The sequence below is a fragment of the Mesoplodon mirus genome (assembly GCF_964341445.2).
Source record: "Mesoplodon mirus genome assembly, chromosome: 3".
NCBI lineage: Eukaryota > Metazoa > Chordata > Mammalia > Artiodactyla > Ziphiidae > Mesoplodon > Mesoplodon mirus.
In genome coordinates this window covers 103388823-103407017 of record NC_138978.1, presented here as the reverse complement: position 1 = coordinate 103407017, position 18195 = coordinate 103388823, and the positions used below count along the sequence as shown (strand labels likewise).

At 41.3% G+C, this 18195-nt stretch overlaps 1 protein-coding gene and 1 long non-coding RNA gene across 3 annotated transcripts in view; one reads left to right on the top strand and one right to left on the bottom strand.

The window, feature by feature from the left end:
- Positions 1-746: 746 nt before the first annotated feature.
- On the top strand, positions 747-3662 carry LOC309801380. The gene is made up of 2 exons (XR_014293575.1): positions 747-1316; positions 1546-3662. It is a non-coding gene; the product is annotated as an uncharacterized lncRNA (long non-coding RNA).
- AHCYL1 (adenosylhomocysteinase like 1) overlaps positions 1865-18195 on the bottom strand; it is a gene marked incomplete at its 3' end in the record, with an annotated part of 41541 nt that continues 25210 nt past the window's right edge. Inside the window, exons 2-17 of one of the 2 annotated variants that reach the window (XM_082616184.1) lie at positions 16459-16570; positions 13754-13897; positions 12495-12595; positions 11953-12055; positions 10688-10782; positions 10003-10109; positions 9048-9164; positions 8732-8795; positions 7838-7926; positions 7404-7474; positions 6933-7027; positions 6748-6846; positions 6272-6340; positions 5741-5819; positions 4477-4597; positions 1865-3956 (exon numbers count right to left, since the gene is read on the bottom strand). In XM_082616184.1, the coding sequence (XP_082472310.1) occupies positions 3950-3956; positions 4477-4597; positions 5741-5819; positions 6272-6340; positions 6748-6846; positions 6933-7027; positions 7404-7474; positions 7838-7926; positions 8732-8795; positions 9048-9164; positions 10003-10109; positions 10688-10782; positions 11953-12055; positions 12495-12595; positions 13754-13897; positions 16459-16570 (1473 nt within the window). Of the gene's footprint in view, positions 3957-4472; positions 4598-5740; positions 5820-6271; positions 6341-6747; positions 6847-6932; positions 7028-7403; positions 7475-7837; positions 7927-8731; positions 8796-9047; positions 9165-10002; positions 10110-10687; positions 10783-11952; positions 12056-12494; positions 12596-13753; positions 13898-16458; positions 16571-18195 lie in introns of those variants that run through there. The other variant, XM_082616185.1, reaches the window with a different exon arrangement.

Genomic DNA, 18195 nt, shown 5'->3' with positions numbered 1-18195 from the left:
TGAACTCTGCCAGGCTTCTCCATTTTAAAACTCCTCTTTTTCCCATTGTACTTAAAAAATATTTTATGGAGAGGTACTTTGAAATCACTTACATATCCCATTCTTCATTAAACTATTCATTCATTCATATCAGTATAGACTCATAGTTTTCTTTTATTCATTGATTTATAAGCCATTATTTGGACGCTCAGATTGTTCCAGATTTGCCCAGTAAGTCCCTTAAGGCTGGTTTCTGTGTCCTTTTGACATGCAATTATTTGAGTACTTCCTTGCTTTCTTGCTCATCTTGTACTTTTCCTGCCCAGCCATGGAATCAGCCATTTCTCCAAAGACTCCTGGCTCCTTTAAGTGGAGAATGTAGTGCCTGAATCTGGATGCTAGGTGTATGCACTGCACTGGAGGAAGAGGGGAACTGCTGCTCCACGGCTCACTTAGTAGACAGTGCTCCCCTATATTTCTTTATGTTGAAATTCATGAGTTCACACCAACCCAACACCCCTTATATTCAAACCCAATACCAGAGTTTATTCTAGTCTTTTCCGTTTCTGATGTGTAACATCTCCTCTAAAAATGAGAAAGCTGGCTTCCATTATCCTTAATATTTCTGCTTATTTAATCAAGTTCCCTGTTCCTACCCAATCCACCATTGCCATCCCTCCCCTGCATGGATGCCCTCCCCATCCCAAGTGTAGGATGACTTCCAGCACTAGGCCACACCCCCAGCTCCTACCCACACACACCAGGCTGGGAACCCATGTGGATGCCTTCCCCATCTAATGGTGGAATTGTGGGTAAAGGAAAAAAGGGGAAGGGGAAGGCTGAGTCTTGTTGAGGTTTTATGTAATTCCACAAAGGAAGAGATCTTGGTTTTCACTGATGTATCCCAAATACCTAAAACAGATCCTAGCACATGGTAGGCAATAAAAAACACCTTGAAAAATTTATAAAACTATAGGGTCAACAGTTCATTTAAATTCTTTATATTCAAAGATTTAACTTCAAGATATTTCCCCATCATAAGAGATTAACTTTTTATAACTATAAAGTTATCAGATTCAGGAAACAGTTAAAAAAAAAAGGTTAAATCTCTGATTAGGCAATGTGAAGTTTGTCTTAAATTTGGATTTATGTGCATGGATAAAACCTCACAGAATTGCACTGAAAACATCAACATTGTTTGGGACCAATTTAACAAAATAGAAAAGGTATTACTTCTGAACAATATTAACAGATACATTGTTAAATCAGAACATATGGAGACAACTTCAGAGATGGATACAGGTATGGGGGGGGCTGAAGCTTACATAACTTTGGAGGCTTTTTTTTTTTTTTTTTTTTTTTTTCTTTTTGCGGTATGCGGGCCTCTCACTGTTGTGGCCTCTCCCGTTGCGGAGCACAGGCTCCGGATGCGCAGGCCCAGCGGCCGTGGCTCACGGGCCCAGCCGCTCCGCGGCATATGGGATCCTCCCAGACCGGGGCACGAACCCGTGTCCCCTGCATCGGCAGGCGGACTCTCAACCACTGCGCCACCAGGGAGGCCCGGAGGCATTTTTTAAGGAAAAGAATTAGGTACAGGGTCTTATAAGGGGACTGTGTAAGTGAGGAGCCCTGAATTTTAGGCAGCAAGTCTGCTCCTGGAGGGAAGTCAGAATGAAAGTGTCCAGGCCCAATGCTCAGCACAGAGCAGGCATACAAAATTTTAAGATATTACTGAAGAACTCCGCATCCAGCCTGTTCTTCTACATATTAGGTCCTAAACAAATCTCTCTTAGATACTGCTAACTGACCCCTGACTTGTCCCTTCTTAGAAAACAGGTTCTAATGAAAGTTTTGCTGTTCAACCAGGAATGACACAGGATTCCAATAAGGTCTTATCATTTTAATTGACTTTAATGATTATTGCTCATCTGCAAGGATTAATATTGCATTCATTAAAAATCATTCAATACAAAATAAACTTGTTCCTCCCAAGTTGCTCTCTACACGCTCCCTCTGACGCCAGACATCTTCCCACAGTGTCCTTTGTTACATGGCTTGACAGAGACGGAGCCCTTATCTAGTATTCCTATGGACACAGTAATAGATATGGGAGCAGGGGCAGGCCAGAGGGCAGCAGGACCTGGGCCCCTTCCCTCCAGCAGAACTCACACGATGGATACCACTGTTGGCCAGGTTACCTCCCCTAAAGGATGTGCTGTTCTGATTGGCTGGTTAAACGCCTCGGGAAAAAGGGCCTGAACCATTAGCATCTACAGAGAAGGAAGCATGGTCACACTGGCAAGGAGTGGGAATGGGCTGGTTACGGAGAAACAGGAGAGGGAAAAACGTTTTGGCAAGATCACTGACCCCTGCTAGGAAGTCACAGAGTGAAAGCTTTCCTTCTTATAGTTCTCTTTTAAATTAATGTTTGTCTTCTCTCATCAATGGCAATAGGGAAATGAAAATATCTAGTATCTAGCACTACTGCCTGACCCAACTTTGAAGGATCACCAGCTAGAACAAGTTGAGAATTTAGAATCCTGGATAATTATACACTTAAAGCTCATGAGCATAAGGCTCACCTGACCATGCAGAAATGCTGGTAAGCAGGGTGCATGGCATGGGAATACATCTCTCTTATCTGAGGATTCTTTCAGAGTGTGAGCCAGGACACACTGATTACTTTCTCTATGCACAAACTGCCCTTTAAGGTCTTAGTTCATAAACTTTCTGTGACATGCGTCAATCAAGTGGTACTGCTTCTGTAAAACTAAAGTTACATGGGTCCTAAAGTCCCAGACAAGTTATACAGAGCTAATTTCCCTCACCCTGACCCAATTTATCATTCCTCCTCCCATCCACATCTACCTCCCTTTAAGTATTCTAAATTGCAGAAGCACAGCTGATTAGAAACTTGCTCTTAAAGGATAAATCCTGAAGACAGAGCTCAGTGCTGTATACTGAGTAATGGCTCAAGAAATTTGCTTTCAGCACAAGCTGATGGGGCAGAGCTGATAAAATTTACTGTTATGGCCCCAGTTCAGTGATGCTATCAACTATGGGCTAGAAACAGAGGGATTATCAGAGTTTGAGATCTGCATTTCTCTAGACTCAACTCTGCACTTTTAGCTCCAAAGGTTCAAAAGATAAACTGATTAACAACTAACCACTCAAGCAGCTCCTCAGTATTAAGACTAAACATTTTTCTTACTTAAAAAAACAAAACCAAAAAACAAAAACCAAAAAACAAACAAAACAAAAACAAACAGAAAAACCTAGAAATAAATGCTAGGGGACAAAATTCAACTTAATAGAGTACAGTCTGGATAAAAACCTGGAAAATGAGAGGGTCTGGTGGGAGTGGAGGATGGGCTGTACTAAATCCAAGTGGGCCTACCAGATCTTAACAAGCGACACTCACTAGTACACATCTCTGAACCAAACATACCACCTTTACACAGGAAACAGGGCTTGGAACACCTAGGGGAAATCAACATGCACCACCTATATATAACCTACCTGCCTGGTAGGTACCATCCCTGCTCCTCTGAAGAAGTGAAAGAGCACTGATTTCAGCAGCTAAGAAATGGGCTCTTTTAAGGCAATTTAGACATTGCAGATTGTTCCACATAGAAGGTACCTTAGCATTTCCTGTTAATAAGGTACCCAATTAAGACTATAAAGTCCCCAGAAATGGTAAAGAAAGAATCACCTTTCTGGGCTGGGAGAGTAAAATCCTTCTTTAGTGACTAGGGTGAGAAACCTTCAATCTCAGTTTCATCTAAAGAGCCATGAAGCAAGTTCCTGTGTGGTCTGCAGAACTTGGATAATGAGATGAAAAAACAAGGAAGAAATTATAGGAAAAAAAAATCAAGAGGAAAGGATTAAGAAGAAAATAAAAGTTTTCTTAAAAAATATTTCTTTTAGAGTTGTGTGGTTCATGTGGGCTGGTCCTTGGTAATACGGTCCATTAGTATCTGTAAAGAAAGAGATTGACTGTTTAGTACTTGTGCCTTCCACATGAGAGTTCCAAGAAAAGAATCCAAAACAGAGAACACTCTCCAGGGTCCTTCCCTGCCCAGGCCAGGGATGCCTGCAGTAATTCCCCAGGGATTGCTCCTCCCTGCGCTTCCAAAGGATTTCAAGCAATGCCATCTCTAGCTGTATCTCCTGCTCCCTAATACTATACATCAGTGGTTTTCAACCCTGACAATACATTAGAATAATCTGAAGAAGTTTTACAAAATAAGCCGGGGCCCCATTCTAGACTAACTCTATTAGAATCTCTGGGGGTGAGGCTCAAGCTCCAAAATCTTAGAAAATGCTGACTTCTTTACATCTACTACTAGATATACAATTTCTCTGTTTACCTTGTTAGCGTGGGGCAGAGTTCTTGTACTCTTCAAAATTAGCTATAACACTATTTAAGAAAGCCGGCTAGCCTGCATGGCTTAATATTGGGGAGAAGAGCTTTTCATTTACTTTCTCCCAAGTTACCTGTAATAATTGGGTTTGAATGGCCCATTTTTGTTGAGTCCCAGATATTTTGCTTGGTCATCTGTCAGCTCTGTCAGGTGGGCATCAAATGATGGCAGGTGCAAGCTGGCAACATACTCATCTAGGAAGAACAAAGCGGCAGGGGGGCAGACTCCATTTCAAATATGCCTCTCAGGGCATAACTTCCCCCTATTTTCATCTGAAGCTTCTTTGAGAGAGAGGACAAGGCTTGGAATAACTGTGAAAGAATCAAACTCGGAATATTTGCTTAATTTAAAAAAAACCCTCAAAGTTGCCTTTAAGGTATTTCTCTCAGTAATCCAGAGTGCATTTAGAAAGCCATTTGCCAGCGGGACAAAATGGGCCGACTTGTTCCTCCCCATTCTTCTCTGGCAAAGCTTTTGGGTTCACCTCAATGGCCAACATACCATGTACTATTCTCACTTTCCTGCAGCAACTTCCTTAGCTGGATCATAGTCAAATTATGAATCAAAGTGGACACCAGTAAGGTCAAAAGAGTTAAGTCATCAACATTTACTTACGATAAGATCCATAAGGCCTCAAATCTTAGGATCATGGATTTCTAAGGCAGCTGGCACAAATGTATTAGTTTTCCATAGATAAGCCTCCTGGGCTTTTACCTTTATGAATATGAATTAAAAACCAAAAGCCAAAACCCAAAGGTAAGCTGAGGTAAGCTGTTGAAGGGGACAACAGCAAGAAGGTTTTTAGCTTTAAGAGGACAGGGGTTTGGGCTGACCAATGAGAGGGGAGGTTTTGGCACCATATTCAGAAAGGTAAAGAACTAAAGATGATGCATTATGTCACGTGAACACAACACAGTTGACCTCTGGAATGACAGAAGATGTTCGTATATCTCATAGAAGATGGACAATAAAAACTGTATTTGTTTCTGTTTCTCCCATTTTGGTCCCAGGCTGTAATCAGTGTTAGTAAGTTTACTAAACTTCATAAAGCTACTCAGGATAAGAGCATCTACCCTAAACCATTGTGCTAAAGCACCTTTACTCATTAGCTGTAATTCTTACTACAATTTTTCAATATACTTAGTATTATTCTCACTTTACTGATAAAGAAACTGAGGCTCATGGAGATTAGAACTTGTCCCGAGGTCCAAAAACCACTAAGTGCTAGAACAGGGATTAGAATCCTGACTCTAAATCCAATGCTTTTCATGATATTCATTTTATCAAACCATGCAACAGTCTGGGGATCAACATAGGTTTCTACTGTTTTCACTCACCCATTTTCTTAGGAAGCAAGTATACATCTTGTTTGTATCGTCCCTCAGGTGCATTATAGAGTTCTATCAGTGCCAAAGCCTAAGGCGGGAAAAGAGGGTCAAAAAACACAAAGACACTTCTTAGGGACATTAAGAAACAAAAACAAAAGAACTAGATTTAACAGGGTCTTGGGGTAAATATTTAAGTGATCTACCACAGTGACAGCACGCAGGACTTGGACTGTAATAAACACCAGCACACATCATAGGAGGATTATTGGTGCTTTTGTTTAGTTCCTAATAAAAGAAGAGACTAAATACAACTGAGCTGAAACACTATATTCTAAATTAAAACAGCCAACCAAAGGGACACAAACACTGACTCTGCCTAATGATTATTTTCTACACTTGAGAAAGCCGAAATCTTGACAACTGGTAACCTGAAGAAAACAGGTTGATAAGAACACAGGAGGGCGCACACTCATTGGAACTCTGATCTAGGCCCAGTTCCACTCATCTTAGTGCAGGCTAAGCCGGCCTTTTGTCACATACCTGTGTTGTAGCTGTGATGGACAGAACAAAGGTGGGAACTGTGGAGCAGCTCAGATTGAGCAGACGACCCTGAAAAGTTGAAACAGAGCCCTGGTATGAGTTGTGTTATCCCTCTGTCATGTCATGCAAGTCACGCAAATGCTGGAAAGGACTTTATACTCCTCTAGACTCAGTTAGTAGAGGAAGAATTACAGTTCCAAATCAGGACTCTAGGTTTTATCTTATTTTCTGCAAGTCCATCTGAGTCTGACAAACTGAAGAATCAGCTGTGGTCAGGAAGTAGTATGTTACTTAGTAAAAAGTAGATATTTTTGAGTGATTCTATTTTGGAGACCAGGCTATTTGAGAAATATACCTCTATCCAAAGACAGAATTCAGGGAAACATAGGCCGAATATGTTTACCCTGCCGCCCCTCCCCGGATGGCTCTAACCATATTGCTTGTGCTGTACTGCCCAAACCCTTCTGTGTGTGCACCTCTGCCAGAAGGACGACGCGTTTGCCATCTGGCCAGATGACATGATCCACCTGAGAACGTACTCGCTCCCATGTCAGCTCCGGAGTGCGGAGGCTGGTCTGAAAGGAAGAGAGCGCAGTTGACTGGCTATAATGGAAGGAAGCAAAAAAAAGGCCTAGCAACAAATCAATGAGAGAAGGCTTACCACATCAATTTCCGTGTTTGAGTGGCCCATATTGCACACGATACAACTGTTTTTCATGCGATCCAAATGCTCCCGTGTCACTACATTCTTATTTCCTAAAAGTAAAGGAGAGTGGCTGGGGAAACAGATCCTAGAGGGGAAAGGTACTGACTGGCTTTCAGTTAGAACATGGGAGAGAGGTCTGCTGGCACTAAAGAGCATGTATACATTGTGAGGAAAGAAGTGTGCGTTGCAAAACAGCTCTTTAGGCTCAGTTATTTGGTTTTAAGATCAAGCAGGATAAAAAGCCACCAAGGAAAAAGGCTCTTTGTTCTGGAAAATATGTTAAGGTTCTGATAGCTTACTCTAGTTCTCAGACTTTTAAACAGAACACAGGTCTTACCTACTTTATATAAAAGTCAATTAGATCATTTTCAAGATTTAACCTCAGAGTTTATACTCCTCCATGTACACCAAAGCACTGACACTTACCTGTGCAAGTTATTACGACATCCACTTGCCGGATGACTTCATTTAGCTTTACCACCCTGAACCCATCCATGCTGGAAGAAAAGGAAGGAACACTATAAGCAAAAGCAAGGAGGCAGTGGGACAGAAGCTGGTCACAAAATGAGACAATTAAATGTCTTTCTAAAGTTAAATCCAGGGCTACCTCACTGGAATGGTAGTAATAAGCTGTGCTAAACTATACACACTGGGCTCTTCAGACTCCCCAAGATTCCATCCAGGAAGGGAAAATACCAAGAAGCTCTATGAGTGCCCTATGATTACAATGCAGGGAACAAAGCAATCTTAGCCTTCTCCTTCTTTGAAAAATTTCTCCAAGGAATGGTTAATACAATAATCAAACTCTTAGAAACATAAAGTCCCTGGAGTGAACCTAATGGTATTACTGCTGTTCTTACCAGGCCTGCAGAGCACAGATGGGGTCAATTTCTGTGATATAGACAATTGCTCCAAGGGCCTTAAGAGCAGCACAGCAGCCCTTTCCCACCTGCAGAGCATAAGAAAGAAGTCAGGTCCATTCAGGCATGGATATTTAGGCAGATAGGCTCTCTGGGAGATGGGAATTAGCCTCCCTGAAACCAACAATCATCTAGCAAGTCCTTGAAAAGATGCTCCAATCCAAGCAGAGGAGAAACAGATCCTGATTATGTTGTGACCCTTAGAGGAGTGATTTAGCAGACATTTCAAGGGCTTTAGCAAGGGCTGGAGCTTGGGATAGTAAAAGAGATTAAGGAAATAGAAGTATCACCATCAAGGAAACAAGACCAAGGAAGAGCAACTGTAACCTCTAGTTTCTTGTTCCAGGAAAACCTGATAACTATCACTTGAGAAGCATCTCACTCAAGGACAGCCTAGCAGCTCAGAAACTTCTGTGGGTCACTGTTTATGACAATAAATAAAATCTCTTGTCATCTATTCTAGTTTAGAGATAATCAACTATATGCCACTTCAGATTTTACCCTTCACTCCACTAAGTCACCTGTGGGACCAAAATGCTACATATTTACTTGAATTAAGTCTCATAATGAAAAGGTTACTGTTATAACTGGGCGGAAATGATGCCAACATTCCATACCATAAGACAAAGTGATGAAATCTGAAAACTCAATTCGTTCTATATGTTTCTATTCATAAATCTGAATAAAGGACTTTTGCTACTATTTTGAGACACTTTATCTAAAAGCATATTTAAAACCCTGCATCAGTGACTCTACACTGACAGCACAAGTCTCCTTCACTCAAAATTTCTAACAAGTCTGTGAAAAGGCAGACACTGAGGCCCAGCTACTTACCTCACCATAGCCACACACCACCACTTGTTTCCCACCAAACATTACATCTGTGGTCCTCTTCAGGCTGTGGAAACAGACAAGCCTCAACTCAAACATTACTAGCTCAAATACAGTCCCTCTGAAAATTTAATGGGCTCAGCCCCATAAGAACTTCAACTGGAAGTTGGCTGGGCTCAGTATGAGATAGAACACCTCTAACAAACTTTTAAAGCCATAGGAAGACCAGGAGGCAAAACTGGAGGGATATCAGACTAACATTATAACCCAACCCAAATATACCCCCTATAAATTTGAATAATTATACGTTTCAACCTACCCATCTAAAATGGATTCTCGGCAGCAGTATAAGTTATCAAATTTCTGTTTGGTAACAGAATCGTTGACGTTCATGGCTGGAACACAGAGTTTCCCAGCTTTGGAGAGCTGATACAGCCTAAAGGGAGAAGAAAGCCACAAAAACAAAAACAAAGTTAGCTGGTAAAACACAGTAGCTGGCAAAGTCTGCCTAATTCTCTTAAAGCTCTGTGCTGCCCTCCCCAGTCTTAGTTATTGCCCAAGAATATTAGTAAACAAGGTAATTCCTTGTTATCCCTCCTAACTTCTTTTCATTTTCTCTTCCCCAACTCCCGCCCCCCTTTTTTGGAAGGAAAAAAACCTTTCAATTGAAGAAATTTACTTCTCTTTCATAAAAGGGGATACATTTCCTTAGACCAGCATTTCTTAATCTTTAAAAAAAATCCATGCCTACTTCTGATAAAGATTATCAATGATCCTGATATGGTTCCGTGTGTGTGTGTGTGTGTGTGTGTGTGTATGTGTGTGTTTAAGCATGTGCAAGGTGCCCCCAAATGAGAAACACTCTCTCAGATATTTTTTAGGTACTCCAATAAGCAAATAATATTTTGCCCAGTTTTATTTTTTGTAATGTGTATAACATATAGTTTTACAATAGATTTTTTTCGTATTTCAGATATAAAATTATAATCCAAAATTGAATACAGTTTTTCAAGATATATTCACTCCCTACCTCCCAGCAATGACTGAGAATCACAGTGGAATAAATGGGAGAGAAAAATCTCTGAACTAGAATCTGAAATAACTTCCTTTTAGGGTCTCCTTGATTTTTTTCAAAGGTAAATATACTCAAAAGTTTTATCTAATGAAGATACTCCCATTTAGTTACAAGCCTGAAACATAGCCCTAAAGCCTAAAAGACCAGAAGAATCTGCTGAGGCAAGGACACAAGGGGCAGCTACTCCAGAATCTGTTACCTGTGAACACCAGTCACGCTCTCTTCCACAATGCCTCGGATCTTCTTAAACACGTTTGGATACTTCTTATAAACCCAGTGGGTTAAGTCTCCCCCATCATCCAGGATCTATAGAACAGCCAGAAGACTTCTATGGGCATTCAGGCTGCTAGAGCTGGGGGGAACTTTGAACCCACTTTCTGCACTAGTAAGAGAGCCCTGTATGTTTTGGAGAGCACTCCTCAGAGCTCCTTAGAGCAGGTTTAGACAGTGGAAACACAGTCAAATTTGTTGGTGTAAAATGGTTAAAAGGATTCCTAAGTTTGTTCTAGGCTATGGTGAAGAGTAGTAGGCTAACCACAGACTCATTTTTTAGTCTAGAGCCCTGATATAAAGCCCCTTGGAACGTAAAAGGAGAGCTGGGGCAGGAAGGAAAGAAACCAGAATTTTACTCCAGAGGTACCATATCATTTTCTTCTATTTCATTCTGCTGTGTATGAGCCACATGTGTTCAGTTGGTCTTACCCTTCCCCCGCCTTTCCATTCAGTACTCAGACCCATCCTGAATAGGTATCAAGCTAACCATTTTGGCAACAAAGTAAGTGCATTAAGACCAAACATCCGAAACATATTTAGGGAACCATGCTTTGAGGGAAGAAAGGAAAGAAATCCATTGTCAAAAGTGTAGGATGAATATGCATTATTACCATGTTGGCTTGCCACCCATCCATGTTCACACAGCGATCAATACACCACCAGAAGTCATCTTCTGACTCGCCCTTCCAAGCAAACACTGCAACTCCTGTAGAGATGGAAACAAATCAGCTCATTCCTCTTTGGGGGAGTGTCCTATACCAACATCACTCTCTGAGATCCAGGTGAAGAGAAAAAGGCTAAAGAAATTACGCTGGAAAGGAAACAACCTACGGAGGGCAAGAAGTCAAAAGAGCACCTTTAGTTCAGAAATTAGTTAAGAATATAAGGGATTTTTGTTTTTGAAAGTATTTTAGAACCTTAAAATGTTATTCTCTTTGGTCAATTTTATACGTGGAGCTTTCTTCTAAGGAGATAAAATGAAGTGGGAATCAAAACAAAGCTGTTCACTACAGGCTTATTTATATTAGCAAATATCTTGAAACAACCTAAATGTTCAACATTAGGAAAACAGTGAAGTAAAATCACACGGCCATATGACTATTATAAATGATGCTGTCGAAGTTTTCAGTGACATGGAAACTACTTCTGAAAACGTTATATTTACGTTATAAAATTGTATATATACCGAGACTTATTTCATCTCTGTAAAAAGTGAACAGAAAAATGGAAAAATATGTCAAATATTATCTCTGTGTAGCAGGATTTTAAGGTTTTTTGGGGAACTTCTTAAATTTTCTGCAATAAACATCAGAAAAGAGTAAACAAGAAAAACAAAAGTACTATACAGTTGCTTTCTGAGGATCATAGGAAGATGGGAGAACCTTAAAGAAACTTCAGAGTGATTTTCCTTTGAACATTTTAACAATAAAAATTACTTTATGTTTAATTGAACTCGTAAGTAGTTCATATATTTTCAATGCAATATCGAATACCAAATTATCTAATGAACTATCAAATAGGTGGTACTTCTTACTTGTGTTCTCTCCAAAGTGAGGAGACTTTTGTGAAAGGAGACCAGCTGAGCTCATACTCACACAGCTCACATAGTTTAAAGTTCTTTCTCATTCATTTAACATTAGAATTGGGCATTTCCCCATATATTAGATTCTTTACAAAGATCATTTTAAATGACTATACAATATTCCATTATGCATATGGACCTTTATTATCCATTTCCTTCCTGTTGACACTTTTATTACCCTCCGCATTTTATAGCACCTAGACATACATGACATTGTAAAGATAATTCTGATATGTAAAAATTATGTTTAGATAATTATTTTGCAGCAAAGTCGGTGAAAAAAGCTGAACTTACCAGCCTCAGCCAGTGCTGCAGCCACTTCATTTTGAGTGGAGTAGATGTTGCAGGCAGACCAGCGGCACTGAGCCCCCAGGGCACAGAGTGTCTCAATCAACACCTATATAGATGTACAGGAAGACAGAGTGAGAAGGAGGAGGGCCAGACTTGAGTGGTAATTAAGAGAACAATGCCCAGCAACTCAGCAGCAACAGGTGCTACACTGGGAAGTTACAGAAGGGTGTGTAATCCACTAGTTAGTACACTGGACTCTAACTTTACCCCCCAAAAATGGTCCCAAAAGTCTTAATAACATATTTATAACAATCATATTTTTGCAAATCGAGATCTCCCTAAGTTAGGTTGGTTAAAAGTAGGTTATATCTATACAATCAAAGTAGAAAACCCCATTATTGTGTAACTGGGAGGTTCCACTTAATAGTTAGCACTTGGAAGTTAGATAGGGAAGGAAAAGCAAGTAAAAAAAAAAAAAAGAAAAAGTGTCCCTCCCCACCCCCACTCCCATCAGAAGACCATCACTTTTCTCCCAACAAACTCACCGCTGTCTGGGCTGTGATATGTGTACAGCCCACTATTTTAGCACCAGCCAAGGGCTTCTCCCCCTGAGCACGTTTCCTGAGTGAAATCAGAGCAGACATGTCTGTGAAAGAACAGAGTATTTGAGCTAGGTCTGCACTAGCAATATCATTAATTCCTGCCCCAGCGACATCTAGGGCTGGTCTGGATCTGTTGAGATATGGTGAGGTAAGGAAGAAAAAACCCTAAGCACATTTTTTTTTTTTTTTGGCCGTGCCATGTGGCTTGTGGGATTTTAGCTCCCCGACCAGGGATTGAACCCGGGACCTTGGCAGGGAGAGCATGGAGTCCTAACCACTGGATTGCCAGGGAATTCCCTCTAAGCATATTTATTTGATGCCTGGCAGCTTCAACTGCAGAACAACAGCAGTGAGTTGTCATCTAATCACTTGGAATTTCTCTCTTCCTCTACTGTTTCAGCCTTATATGTAGAGGGCTTATATGTAGTCAAATTCTCAAAAGTGATCGAAATGGAAGGTGAGTGTCATCATTCATCTGGGAGAAGAGGGAAGTAGTTATGGCATTGGCTAATGGATTCCTATATACTATAATCATCAGACCAGGAAGAAAGACTTTACATCAGCAGAAGCCACTTGCTTCTGTTTTTCTACGCTGTCTAATCCTATTCTATCAGTTTGTTTTGAGTTCTGTACTCCTGCCCAGTATAGAACATGCCTCCAATGTGAAAACAACAAGAGTAAAGAGACATTATTGGGAGTGAGGCAGCGTAGAGAAACCAAGATTTAACTGATTGTCAGTCAGTTTTACTCTTGCTCCAGCAGAGGGTGCTCAGGATCAAAGACCAAAAGAGACCCTAAGTCACCACATCCTTAGCTGAAAACCCACCCACATTTGCTGCTTCTGGGAAATCTGGGTCTCTGAGATTGGCAGCTATGGTAGGATCCCGCAGAACTAACCACCATGTACTGATCCAGGACCTGCTGACTCTGCAAGCAGATCTTTGAATATGGTATCATGCGGGAGGAAAAGAGAAACTACTCTGTGTAATTACCACACGCTGAGAACAGGAAGCAGCAGGGAGAACAAGAACAAGAATCTTGAGGCTCAAGCTCCATACAGATAGATTTGTTTATATAAAAGTCCAGGATACTGGAGTTTCCCAGGAGACTTTCAAGTTAGCTTTCAAGCCTTAAGTTGTTTGTGCATCCTGATGACTAGCAAGTGGGCTGCTTCTGGTCCCCTACCCACTCCCTTTCTTTACCTTGCTCTGCAATCTCAATCTCCCGGCGTCCAAATTCTGCCTGCTTGATGTTCTTCACACAGAAATTGCTGCTGCCCTTGGAGTTGGTTTGCTGCTTTTCTCGGGGGGAAACCTCATCATCAGAGCTATCTGTATAGGACGCAGCTAGAGCCAGGAAAGAAAGAAATGAGGAAAGAAAAACCTCAATGGCCCCAACTCCACAGAGTGCAGTCACCAAGGGACTGTCGTTTAAGTTAAGCGAACACTCTTAATTGGAGCCACCTTTTACGTCTCTCTCCGTTCTACTCCTCCAGGGTCTAAGAAATGGTATGAATGAAACTGTTGCAGATCTTTCAGTATTGTGGCCCTGAAACTGTTGCAGATCTTTCAGTATTGTGGCCCTTTTACCACCCCCACCCCCGCAACCGGTGACTTTGCCATTAGTACCTGTGATAAGGAGCTATTGATCCCAAACCTGCACCAGCTCAAGAGAATCCCTCAAAATAGGGACACTTGGTCCCAACTGGGACTGGAACCAGACATGGCAAAAATGGAAGAATAATTTAGGGCATATAAGGAATGTTATTTCTATAGATCACTAGTTCTCAAACTTAAGTATCTAAAGCTTCTGTCAGAATCACATGGAAGGTTTGTTGAAACACAGATGGCTAGGGCCCCACTGCCAGAAACTCCCATTCAGTAGGTCTCAGATGGGACCCAAGAATTAGCATTTCTCACAAATTCCCAAGTGCTGCTGATATTGCTGTTTAGAGGATCATACTTTGAGAACCATTAATGTAAAAGAATAAAAACAGTAAGATAACCTTATCTTATAAAATCTTATGAAGAGATTTTACACTAGGTTGCACTAAGGAACACAGAAATGACACAAAAGATGAGCAGCACTGGTTCTATTGCCAGCCCTGAGATCACTCAAGATGCTCAACTTTAAAAAGCAGCTTCACAAAAAGCTAAAAATGTCCTTTCAGATAGATACACAGGAGAATATAAAACAATCACTCCTTACCTCTCAAATCACTTTTTTTCTCTCATTGAATATTTTCCCGATCACCGTCTCTGCTAGTGTACCAGGTCTCTCGCTGACTTCTACGTACACATCCTCCTCTGTCCAGCTAACACAAATACTACTAAAGGTTATCTATCCGCTAGGACAATTTAACTCTATCATTAAGCTTTTAAAAATGCTCTACTAGGTCCTCATAAAACATGGCCATCAAGATCTTTAAAGACTTCTTAAAGCTTCCATTACTCATCCCAGCTTTTTCTCTTATAACTCAATCTTGCAAATTTTTTTCTCTTAGCTATAATTAGCCTGCTTGTCACCTATCACTTTTTGTATCTGTCTCACTCCAAGACACCTTTTCACTTATGATAGCCATTATATTTTGGAACCTTTTCTTGCACACATGCTCATAGTGAGACTGCATATTCATTTATTTCCGTACTTAACCCTGTAAACCACCATTTGTACTTGTCTGCCTATCTTGTCCATAATGGGTTATCAGTGTCACAGGGCAGAGAATAAGCTTTTAAAAATTGTCTATCCATTTCTTTTTTTTTTAAACAGTCCTTATACCTCAAGCCCAGTCCTAATGTTAGTAATACAATGCAAACAAGATTATGGCAAAAGAAAATAAATGGCTTTTGGTACAAATTCCTTTGCTGACATTCATAGCAATCTATGACCTTGAGCAAGCCTTTTAATCTTTTAACACTGTTTCCCTCAGTTGAACAATGAGGGGGTTGGATTAGATGCCCCGTTTCCTCCAGTACTCAAACTAAGATTCTATATCCTTTTCCATGTTAATTTTCTAATACCCGCCTCTAAAGTTGAGAAGGGCACAGTTCAAAGCAGAAAAAAAGACTGCTTATATAGGGTTAAGATAGGAGAGGAGAACTAAAAAGAAACAGCTGGAGCCACATTAGTTGGACTCTTTCCCACTCCAGAGGTTAACAGGGGAAGATATTTCAACATAAAGGGTAACCTAGTAAATAAAAAGAGCTAAACACTAATTTTTTATTTTTCATTTTTATTTTTTATTGCGGTACGCGGACCTCTTACCGCCGTGGCCTCTCCCGATGCGGAGCACAGGCTCCGGACGCGCAGGCTCAGTGGCCATGGCTCATGGGCCCAGCCGCTCTGCGGCATGTGGGATCTTCCCAGACCGGGGCACGAACCCATATCCCCTGCATCAGCAGGCGGACTCTCAACCACTGCGCCACCAGGGAAGCCCACTAATTTTTGTTGTTGACAATTCAAGCAGTCTTAAAGGCAAGAAATAAAAATAGGTGGCAGGGTGTATCTTTAACAAAGAAATCAGAAATTATGCTTCCAAAGTACACCTCTTCTTCAAGGCCAGTTCCGGCAGCCAAAATACCATTGATTTTCTCCCTTCTCAATGTGGCTGAATAAACGTGGGAATGGGAACCGGCCCAGTACTACCAACCAGGCACTGGCCACAGACCACACACAGAGACCACTGGGGAGGAAAGTCTCAAGATGACAAAAGCTTCTCCAGCTACAACCCTGGCTGGGAACATTCCCATTGCCCAGCCACTAGTTATCAGCTTTCAGCACAAAGACAGGCAGTCCTGACATGAGGTATTTTCAGATCCTAGATACGTGAAGAGAACTGGGTAGAGTACTAGATCAAGACTCTGGAATAGGGAGGAGAGATCAGAGAGAACAGGAAGTTCACACCTACCTGAACTGTAGCTGTCAGTGGAGGACTGAGAAATAGAGCGAGACAAAGATCGTCGACCAGTCTTGGTGGGGAATTTGGTGAACTCCTGCATGTCATCAGCAAACTGGATTTGCTATAAGAGGAAGACAAAAAGTTGAAACTTACACCAAGGATTCTATGAAATGTTTCATTTTTAAAGGCCATACATTGTCTCCCCTAAAAGCTAGTATTATCAGGTGGCTCCTACTAAGCCAGCAATTCTTCCACCAGAAATGAGGGCGGAGGAGGTTATTCTCTGACTCCTCCCAAAATGCCGATTACTATCTCTTCCTGATGGTTTCAGCAGAATTTTGTGGGGAGAGGGGGAGGAGAGAGAGCTTAAGACCCAACTTCGTTTAGCATTTGTCTAATTTCACAGGTCTTCCTTCCCACGTTCCATAAAGTTTTCTTTTCTCTTATAACCCTGAGACATTAAACTCTTTACCCTTGCTCTCAACTCTATCAAAAAGCAGGCATAATCTCTTAGGGCTTCTGCTTGTTTTTTATTTCAGAATATTCTCTTGTAGCACATTCTTATCCTGAAGTTAGCAATGGTCTTGTTTTTTGAAAGAATTATGAAGAGATGCCTTAAATGGTGATGGGCATTGGGGTGCTAATAGTCAGAGTCCAATCATGTACCTATCCTTCACAAAGCCAATGGAATATTGCCAGAACCTTCTATACACAGTAAAATACCAGAATATTCTAATAAAAATTTAAAAACACACATACCATAGTAAATTCCAACTACTTAGGACTAATTTTTTGTGTGTGTGTGGTACGCGGGCCTCTCACTGCTGTGGCCTCTCCTGTTGCGGAGCACAGGCTCCGGATGCGCAGGCTCAGCGGCCATGGCTCACGGGCCCAGCCGCTCCGCGGCATGTGGGATCTTCCCGGACCGGGGCATGAACCTGTGTCCCCTGCATCGGCAGGCGGACCCTCAACCACTGCGCCACCAGGGAAGCCCAAATTAGGACTAATTTGAAGGAAGGAGAAAATAATGACTTGGTAAACTCTGTATTAAAAACTTTCTTAACCATAATTCAAAAAGAGTCATGTACCACAATGTTCATTGCAGCTTTATTTACAATAGCCACGACATGGAAGCAACCTAAGTGTCCATCGACAGATGAATGGATAAATACGGCACACATACACAGTGGAATATTACTCAGCCCTAAAAAGAAACGAAATTGAGTTATTTGTAGTGAGGTGGATGGACCTAGAGTCTGTCATACAGAGTGAAGAAAGTCAGAAAGAGAAAAACAAATACCATATGCTAACACATATTTATGGAATCTAAAAAAAAAATGGTTCTGATGAACCTAGGGGCAGTACAGGAATAAAGACACAGACGTAGAGAATGGACTTGAGGACACGGAGAGGGGGAAGGGCAAGCTAGGACGAAGTGAGAGAGTAGTGTTGACATATATACACTACCAAATGTAAAACAGCTAGTGGGAAGCAGCTGCATGGCACAAGGAGATCAGCTCGGTGCTTTGCGACCACCTAGAGGGGTGGGATAAGGAGGGTGGAAGGGAGACGCAAGAGGGAGGGGATATGGAGATATACATATGCACATAGCTGATCCACTCTGTTATACAGCAGAAACACAACACTGTAGAGCAATTATACTCCAATTAAAATGTTAAAAAAAAAAAACTTTCTTAAATAAGGCAGAAACAGATAACTTTTGAAGGATACTTGGAAGACTGGCTT